Source organism: Triticum aestivum, chromosome 7B, assembly GCF_018294505.1.
Source record: "Triticum aestivum cultivar Chinese Spring chromosome 7B, IWGSC CS RefSeq v2.1, whole genome shotgun sequence".
Classification (NCBI taxonomy): Eukaryota; Viridiplantae; Streptophyta; class Magnoliopsida; order Poales; family Poaceae; genus Triticum; species Triticum aestivum.
Window position 1 is genome coordinate 431206971 of NC_057813.1, and position 10455 is coordinate 431217425.

General features: G+C 47.1%; 1 protein-coding gene across 1 annotated transcript; it reads right to left on the bottom strand.

The window, feature by feature from the left end:
- Positions 1 to 6108: 6108 nt before the first annotated feature.
- On the bottom strand, positions 6109 to 8445 carry LOC123160896 (F-box protein At5g49610). The gene is made up of 2 exons (XM_044578743.1): positions 7128 to 8445; positions 6109 to 6285 (listed from the first exon to the last, which is right to left on the bottom strand). The coding sequence occupies exons 1-2, from the start codon at positions 8327 to 8329 to the stop codon at positions 6264 to 6266; spliced, it is 1224 nt and encodes a 407-aa protein (XP_044434678.1). The 5' UTR covers positions 8330 to 8445; the 3' UTR covers positions 6109 to 6263.
- Between the last annotated feature and the right edge of the window lie 2010 nt (positions 8446 to 10455).

The following is a 10455-nucleotide window of genomic DNA, read 5'->3' on the forward strand; positions in this document are numbered from 1 at the left end:
CCTCTAGTTGACTAGCTCGTTGATCAATAGATGGTTACGGTTTCCTGACCATGGACATTGGATGTCATTGATAATGGGATCACATCATTAGGAGAATGATGTGATGGACAAGACCCAATCCTAAGCCTAGCACAAAGATCGTGTAGTTCGTATGCTAAAGCTTTTCTAATGTCAAGTATCATTTCCTTAGACCATGAGATTGTGCAACTCCCGGATACCGTAGGAATGCTTTGGGTGTACCAAACGTCACAATGTAACTGGGTGACTATAAAGGTGCACTACAGGTATCTCCGAAAGTGTCTGTTGGGTTGGCACGAATCGGGACTGGGATTTGTCACTCCGTGTAAACGGAGAGGTATCTCTGGGCCCACTCGGTAGGACATCATCATAATGTGCACAAATGTGACCAAGGGGTTGATCACGGGATGATGTGTTACGGAACGAGTAAAGAGACTTGCCGGTAACGAGATTGAACAAGGTATCGGTATACCGACGATCGAACCTCGGGCAAGTATAATACCGCTAGACAAAGGGAATTGTATACGGGATTGATTAAGTCCTTGACATCGTGGTTCATCCGATGAGATCATCGTGGAACATATGGGAGCCAACATGGGTATCCAGATCCCGCTGTTGGTTATTGATCGGAGAACGTCTCGGTCATGTCTGCATGTCTCCCGAACCCGTAGGGTCTACACACTTAAGGTTCGATGACGCTAGGGTTATAAAGGAAGTTTGTATGTGGTTACTGAATGTTGTTCGGAGTCCCGGATGAGATCCCGGACGTCACGAGGAGTTCCGGAATGGTCCGGAGGTAAAGATTTATATATGGGAAGTCCTGTTTTGGTCGCCGGAAAAGTTTCGCACTTTATCGGTATTGTACCGGGAGTGCCGAAAGGGGTCCGGGGGTCCACCGGGGGGGTCCACCTGCCCCGGGGGGACACATGGGCTGTAGGGGGTGCGCCTTGGCCTATATGGGCCAAGGGCACCAGCCCCAAGAGGCCCATGCGCCAAGGAAACTTGGGGAGGGAAGAGTCCTCAAGGGGGAAGGCACCTCCGAGGTGCCTTGGGGAGGATGGACTCCTCCCCCCCTCTTGGCCGCACCCCTTCCTTGGAGGAAGGGGCAAGGCTGCGCCTCCTCCCTCTCCCTTGCCCCTATATATAGTGGAGGGGAGGGAGGGCATCCATACCTGAAGCCCTGGCGCCTCCCTCCCTCCCGTGACACCTCCTCCTCTCCCGTAGGTGCTTGGCGAAGCCCTGCAGGACTACCATGCTCCTCCATCACCACCACGCCATTGCGCTGCTGTTGGATGAAGTCTTCCTCAACCTCTCCCTCTCTCCTTGCTGGATCAAGGCATGGGAGACGTCACCGGGCTGTACGTGTGTTGAACGCGGAGGTGCCGTCCATTCGGCACTAGGATCTCCGGTGATTTGAATCACGACGAGTACGACTCCTTCAACCCCGTTCTCTTGAACGCTTCCTCTTAGCGATCTACAAGGGTATGTAGATGCACTCTCCTTCCCCTCGTTGCTGGTTTCTCCATAGATAGATCTTGGTTATACGTAGGAAAATTTTGAATTTCTGCTACGTTCCCCAACAGCATACCTATTGACTAAGACTCTTCCACGATCAAAACATGATCAACACCAAGACTCCATGGGTGTTAAAATCATTACTGTGTAATCTAGATTATTGACTCTAGTGCAAGTGGGAGACTGAAGGAAATATGCCCTAGAGGCAATGATAAAGTTGTTATTTATATTTTCGTATATCATGATGAATGTTTATTATTCATGCTAGAATTGTATTAACCAGAAACTTAGTACATGTGTGAATACATAGACAAAACATAGTGTCCCTAGTATGCCTCTACTAGGCTAGCTCATTAATCAAAGATGGTTATGTTTCCTAACCATAGACATGTGTTGTCATTTGATGAACGTGATCACATCATTAGGAGAATGATGTGATGGACAAGACCCATCTGTTAGCTTAGCATCATGATTGTTATAGTTTCATTGCTACCGCTTTCTTCATGACTTATACATGTTCCTCGGACTATGAGATTATGCAACTCCCGAATACCGGAGGAACACCTTGTGTGCTATCAAACTTCACCAATGTTACTAGGTGATTATAAAGATGCTCTATAGGTGTCTCCAAAGGTGTTTGTTGGGTTGGCATAGATCGAGAATAGGATTTGTCACTCCATGTATTGGAGAGGTATCTTTGGGCCCTCTCGGTAATGCTCATCACTATAAGCCTTGCAAGCAATGTGACTAATGTGTTGCGGGATGAAGTATTACGGAACGAGTAAAGAGACTTGCCGGTAACAAGATTGAACTAGGTATGATGATACCGAAGATCGAATCTCGGGCAAGTAACATACTGATGACAAAGGGAACAACATATGTTGTTATGCGGTTTAACCGATAAAGATCTTCATAGAATATGTAGGAGACAATATGATCATCCAGGTTCTGCTATTGGTTATTGATCGGAGATGTATCTCGATCATGTCTACATAGTTCTCGATGACGATTTGTATTATGAGTTATGTGTTTTTGATGACCGAAGTTTGTTCGGAGTCTTGGATGAGATCACAGACGTGACGAGGAGTCTCGAAATGGTCGAGACATAAAGATTGATATATTGGAAGGTTATGTTCGGACACCAGAAATGTTTCGGAATGATTCGGGCATATTTCAGAGTACCGGGAGGTTACCGGAACCCCCCGGGAAAGTAGTGGGCCTTATTGGGCTTTAGTGGAAAGGAGAGGAGGGCCGCAGGGTGGCCGCGCCCCTCCCCCCCCCCTTGGCTGGTCCGAATTGGATTAGGAGGGGGGCGCTCCCCCTCTTTCCTTCTTCCTCTCCACCTCTTTCCCTCTCTCCCTCTCTTGGAAAAGGAAGGGGACTCCAACTAGGATTGGGAATCCTAGTTGGACTCCCCCTATAGGCGCGCCCCACCAAGGCCGGTCTCCTCCTCCTCCCTTCTTTATATACGGGGGCAAGGGGGCACCCCAAGGCACACCAATTGTTCTCTTAGCCGTGTGCGGTGCCCCCCTCCACAGTTTAACACCTCGGTCATATCATCGTAGTGCTTAGGTGAAGCCCTGCGCCGGTAACATCATCAACACCGTCGCCACGTCGTCGTGCTGACGGAACTCTCCCTCGTCCTCAACTGGATCAAGAGCTCGAGGGACGTCATCGTGCTGAACGTGTGCTGAACAAGGATGTGCCGTACGTTCGGTACTTGGATCGGTTGGATCGTGAAGATGTTCGACTACATCAACCGTGTTATTAAAAGCTTCCGCTTTCGTTCCACGAGGGTACGTGGACACACTCTCCTGTCTCGTTGCTATGCATCTCCTAGATAGATCTTGCGTGATCGTAGGAAAATTTTGAATTACTGCGTTCCCCAACAATGGTTGGCTCTGAGAACGATATCAACGTGCTTTAGCGTTCTCTATTGTTTGCAAGGTTTGCAGAAGGCCACTGCCTAGAGGTCAACTTTGAGATCAATGGACCATCACAACAAGGGATACTACCTACATGATGGCATTTATCCTCAATGGTCAACTCTTGTGAAGACAATATCCAACCCGTAAGGAGAGAAGAAACAGATATGTGCCCAGCACAAGAGAGTGCCAGAGTGCCAGGAAGGACGTGGAGCGTGCTTTTGGTGTGCTTCAATATCGATGCGGTATCGTTCGACACCCTGCACTGACATGGAGCACCTAGAAGCTTCGAGGGGTGATGACTGCTTCTGTGGTCATGCACAACATGATCGTGGGGGATGAGCGTGATGACAACATCTATGACCAAGGGTTTGGATATCTGGGTGAATATGTTGTGTCTGAGCACCAAGAACCGGCAAAAGTTTGAACATTTCATCTAATTCCATCATGAAATGCATGATTGACATACTCATATGCAGCTCCAAAATGACTTGGTTGAGCACATGTGGAATCATATTGGCAACTAGTAGATGTATCAGTTCATTTTCTTTTCATGTATTCAAGGCAATTTTGATTGGGTTGTAAAACTATTTTGATTGTGTTTTTATTCGGATGTGTAACTATTTGATTGTAAAACTATTTGCAACCTTAAATTTTTTTGGTTGTAAAAATTTACAATGCATATAGTTCAAAAAATGTATACATAGGGCCTCTAGCCGGCCGTGGCGGACCAGATGCATCCATCCATTGGGCGCACGACCAGTGCAAACATAGAAATGGCCGCACGCCGCCTCTTTGCCCGACCCAAATGGACAAAATTCGGACAAAACAGACGCCCCCTTGGGGTCTTGCGTATGAGTTGACCTGTGACGCCCCGTTTATAATCGTCCACTAGTCATACATGCATCACAAATAGTGACTCACGTCAATATCGCAGGATAACTCTACGACACAAAATAAACATAAATATTTATATTACAAGCCAGGGTCACGAGGACTCAGAGTATATCAAATACAGACGTCAAATATCGATGCCATCATTAATTACATAAGTAATATGCAAATAATATCATACCTTATATCCATGTGCAATTAATAGTAGTCTAATATCAATGTGCATTGCATATACACATTTACTAGTTAATTACTTCCTCCTTTCCGATCTAAAGGGTTCATCTCAAAAGTTTCAGATTTCCATTATATTGGGCTCACTTTGAGTCCAATTCAGTTAGGCTGGTCACAGTGGGGAGGAATTTAGAAGTAACATCACACACTCCAATATAACTTTGCTTATGTGTCACGTATTTAATGAAGAGAGAGGTGCTTGTGGTAACTACTCCCTCCGTCTAGGTGTGTAAGTCATCTTACGAAAACCAAATAATTCCAAAACACTTAGGCGCGGTGCATTAAATTCTATCTCGTTTCTTGTTTCTTGACATATCAACCAATAAGAGATGTGGGGTGTGCATGCTTTTAATGACTTGAGACTACCAAACACGACATGCAGTGGTTAGTTCATTGCATGCAATGCTATTAATTAGCAAATGAACATTAAGTTCTCTCGTTTTCTCCTCCTCCTTGGTCACGGTGCACAACCTAAGGTGACTTACTCACCTAGACGGAGGGAGTAGCTAAGTTACCGGAACATCACACACTCCAAGAAACAATGAGTCTATAACCTAATAAATACATCGTTGCATGACACTACATAGATGTTCCTACCCACTATGGGGATAGTAATATAGTCTAGGGAAGTGTGTAAGTTACTAGCTTATGTTCTTGCCCATTGTGACCAGCCTTAAAGAGTTTTGAGTCCACGCCATATTTAATGAGAGTGAGGGAATTAGTGGTCATGCATGTATCTCTACATGCACCATGCAAGTTCAATAAGAGGAAGGGTGATGCACTTATTGCTTCCGGAGTTGAATAGGTGAGGAATATTTTATTGGGCAGTTTCGTATCCACAAAACTCATGTCATCCACTCACAATCTACATTGATTGAACCGGAAGAGAGGGAGTAAAAAGAAAATCAACACCTACACCATCAGATAGCTATATTTTGAAGAAAAAAAATAGCATGTTGGATTTAACGAAGCTAATTTGTTGTTGTAAATGTCAATGCATTGTTTTTATAAAATTTGGTAAAAATTTGAAGAGGTTTGACTTTGGGCAAAGCTAGAACTTCAATTTATTTTTGGAACGCAGGCGGATAATCCAAGATGAGAGAGTTGAACCCAAGAGGACTGAGAACAAGGGCCGGACTGTCCTTGGGTTCCTCTGCTATCGATTCTATTTGTGTTTTAACCTAAACTTAAAGAGGTAAGGTTATCACTAGATCTATCCCTAAAACATTTTTCTTTGTGTAACAAAAAGGATTGGAAAAGAGCTTCTGAGAGATCTACTCCCTCCATCCCAAAATATAAGAACATTTTTAATACTATGCTAGTGTAAAAAACGTTCTTATATTTTGAGACAGAGGGAGTATTTCTGAAGTGATAAAATGGTACTCCCTCAGTCCCACAATACAAGACGTTTTTGCACCCTCCGTTCCACAATATAAGATGTTTTTGCAAGCTATGTTAGTTTGCAAAAACGTCTTACATTTTGAGGCGGAGGGAGTACCTGGCATATACCATATACATGATCCTATAGATAAAAATTTCTGGAACGTTTCTAGGATGTGTCTGCACACGCAAGCAGTGTATTCCCCGGAGATAACAGCATCCAGATTAACAAAACAAGAAGTGGTGTCAAGATGGGGGAGAAATGTATTTCCATCGTCATGTAATCTTGCCATCTTACTGCTACCATTCACTTTGAGAAGGCCTACAGGAAGAAGGCCAGGTAAATAAGTTTACACTGAAAGTATCAGCAATAGATAAAAAGGTTGTTTATCAAAATCTCAATACATCATCAATTGATTACTAGATATACGAGTTACAAATAGAAGACCACAAATCTACAAGGGCATAACATAACCACTTTGTTTTTTGAGCTCAAGTGCTTTCCTCTTTCATTGATTAATCAGGCTACAGACATGCTGTAAATAGCACGTAAGAAAGGCAGCTACTAGTAACCATGAATCCCATGACAAAGTGGCCCTAGCATTATTTTTTTGAAATTGCATCTCATTTATATTAGATCAATAGAACACTGGATACAATCAGATATAGGGAAATTGAACCCATAGATACGAAAATTACCCTAAACAAAAGGCAGACTATGACTACGACTATATGCCTCCAAATTCTCGCCAAAGCTGCAACTGAACTTGTCGTCATTGCACCACGGTAGCTCACGCCAATAATGGACAACATCAAGAAATCCAACCACTGAAATACATACAAAGACCTGCAGAGAAACAAAGTGGCCCTAGCTAATGTTGCCTCCTTCGCACACAAGTCAGCAGCGAAATTGGCAGAGCCTATTACAAAGTTTATAGTGCAGAAACTAAATAAGCCTGATACGATAAGCACTTTATTCTGCATGCCAATCATGTGTCGATGGGAAACACAAATAATGTGTTGATGGGAAGCACCGAAAACTTGAGGAATGGTATCAGGTTACTCATCTTTGCTTTATCAGATACCTTGAACCTTCCAAACTTAGATAGCAAAAACATACTGCTAAGAAATAATGAGAATTCAAAATCATCACGAGTGACTCACTCCTGTGACGATTCACCGGACTTGTCCATCACGGGTTCCTTAGTGAAGCTCGAATTATCATCAGGAAGCACCGCCACAGTTGACAACCCATCGAACAACGGCTTTCCATCCACACCACCACCATTATTGCCATCCATCAAGAAGAAGGAATGCGGAACAAGGCTTTCTCTGAACCTATGTTTCTTAAGATTCAGAAACACGCTCCATTCATACCGTTTGGACAAACTGCCATCGGCACCAGAAATATACTGCAGATATTGCCACTGAATGCCTGTCTTTCTCTTTCGAGAAAGGAGGAGCAAATCTCCTTGGATGTCCGGCACTAGAGAGAAGGCCGCCACCTGCAATTTGATCCGGTGCTTCATTGACCAGGCCCAGCTGTGGTGATCCTGTAGCACCCAAAGATCAGCTGTGCTACCGCGGAAGGCATACAATCCAAGAGTGTCGTTCATCTCAAACAGCTCAAGAAGGGGGCCCTCGACGGGCGAAATCATATGCTGGAAAGACTCAGCCACGGTGTCGAACACCAGCATGTCGTTGACCTTGCCGCTGCCACCAGGCAAATGCACGGGGTGCCGGTAAAATCTGCCGTCTGCCAGCACGAGCGGGTGCCAAGAGAGCATCATCGGCAGCGCATGCACCTGATGCCCGGACGCCCACGGATCGAGAGGCTGCCCGACGCACCTGAGCTCGCTGGATCCGACGGTGTGCACGTGGTACACGGCATGGCCGTCCTCGGCTCTCTTCAAGCAGCACAGCACTCGGTACGACCCCGACGGGCGGTGAGGGTACAGCCCGGAGATGCAGGCGGCGTGAAGCAGCGGGAGAGGGGCGCGCTGGCGAGTCGCCGGGTTGCAGATGTGGAGGGCTCCGTAGGCGACGAGGATGAGGAGGCCGTCGCAGGAGGCGAGCACGTCGAGGTCCTCGGCGGTGGCCGTCCGCGCGACAGGGCGCCGCTCGCGGGTGCGGTGGTCCAGGGCGTCGATCCTTCTCTCATGGGTTTCTCCGGTGGTGACGAGAGGGAGCGAGGGCTGGCGGCGGTGGTGGGCGAGGAGGAATTTGGCATCGGAGGTGAGGCGGCGGTGCCAGGAGCGGCAGACGGCGCGGCACCGGACGAGTGGCTTCGGCGGCAGGCGGATGAGAATCTCCCAGGTAACGATCTCCTCAGGGAGGTGAGGCCCGCCGACGGCCGCTTCTGCCATTGCTCCTCCTACTGGATCTTGGGGGAACTTGTTCTAGCGCCGGCAACACCGCACTTCAGGAAACGGAGCATAGCTCCTTGCCTCCTTCAGGATCTCAGGTGAAGGCGTCTTCTAGTATTACGTCAAGGTGCGTACGTAGGCGCTTCTTGGTGTGGCAGGTTCCTAAAAAAACTAGTAGGTTTTCTTTAGACAAAAAAAACATACCGGCATGCGGCACGGCCCGGCCCACCCTAATTGAGCCTGGCACGGCCCGTCCCGTCATGGCACGATTATTAGGCGGGCTGGGCCGGCCCGTGTGCTGTGTCCTTCAGCCTAGGCCCGGCCCAGGTGCTATACGGGCTGGCACCACGGCACGTCAAGCCTGCTAGGCTGTTTTTTGGGCCAGATTTGGCCTATTGGGCTATTCTTTATACCATACATATGTTAAAAACTCCAAATAAAAATAAAATAAATAACGCGCTGGGTTGTGTCGGCCCGCGTGCCCAACCTCCAGGCACGACCCGTCTAGCCCGTGTCGTGCCGTGCTAGGCGTGCTACCGGGCCGGCCAGCTTTGATTCCAATAGACCAAAGAGATTACAGGAACCCACATGCATGGAAACAATCAAACAACAAAAGTGTCAAAAAAAGAAACACTGAGAAGTGTCAAAAAAACCAATCACAGAGAAACGTGACAACTATCCTGGAAACCTTGCATGACACAACCTAGAGCAATGGAAAATAGAAACAAATCCCAAGGGCTCCTTGCACGCGCCAAAACCGTCGATTATCTCCAACCTCCAACTTTAGAGGAGAAAGGCCTGCATCGTTGAGTTGCAGGGAGGCACCACCGCCGTCAGAGCTTTGTGAACTGAAGACCAGGCCCATCGCACGCGGCACCACACATGACTTTGTGGCCTGTCGGTCGAGGATCGTCCCCATGCCATCCCGACCTCAGATCCGGAAATTCATCGATGCCATCGAGGAAGACCACCATATACGCCATTTACGAACCTCATCCTTTGTTTCAGCCAGGTCATCTTGTTTTGTACACTAACGCCGCCACCAAAGGTAGTAACCACAAGCCCTCCTGAACAAGGTCATCCTTCTCGTCAACGGCGTTGGAGGGAACGCTACTTCAACGAGGACGAAATAGGAGGACACAAACTTCCAGTAGAGATGTCGTCGTCATTGTCTCGCAAACGTCGATCGGGAAACTAATACCGCCGATATGAAGGATCGATAAGCAAACATGGCATACAGCCCTAAGACACGCCCTAGAGGACATCGCCAGTGTGGCAATGGAGTTGATAGTGTAGCAATTGAGTTGATGCAGATTTATTCTCCCGTGAGCCGCTCTCACTTATCCCAACGACACAACAACACACACACACTACCTCTACGAATATTTGCAAGCCATGAGAGAACTGGGATCCCGCCCCCTCCCATCGCCAGGGTGGCAATTGGAGAGGGGAGGTATCCGCGGCCTCGCCAGCAAACACTATGGGGAAAACTGCCTCTCCCCAACCGCTTGTTCGTGGGTAGAGAAGAGTGTGGTGAGAGACACAATGTTGTGGTTAATGCGTCATCGACAGGTTCCGGTATTGCGAGAACCTCTGTCAAGGATTTGTGCTTGTCATCCTCCCCCAAGGAACTAACGCGACAGGTTATATTTGGGACACCTATGCCGACTTTATCTTCTTCCTCGGCACTCTGCCCCTCATCTTCATCTCTAGGAACCTATTGTTAACAAACACAATAATATTGAGGTCCATAAATCTCTTTATTTTAGAGAGAATTATGCACATTCTTCAATTAAAATACTTTTTTAAAAAGTATGTAGACACTCACAAACACGCACACTCACATGTATGAACGCACGATGGCACACTCTACCGCTACCTCTTGGGTTGCCGCAAGCATCTCATAGTCAACGAGCACGTCATACGATTGAAAGAATAGCTCAAAAAAATATGAAATACATCCAGCAAAATGCCCCTCGCCTTTTGCCAGAAGTCTGGTGGATCTCAGTTCTGGCAGTCGATTGTCCAGCTTCTCCCGGTCCTCCGAATTGGGACCTCTATCTCGGTAGGTTCAGGAGCGTCGACGTTGTTTTGGTTTGATTCGCTGGGCTGGGGACGCTCCCTTC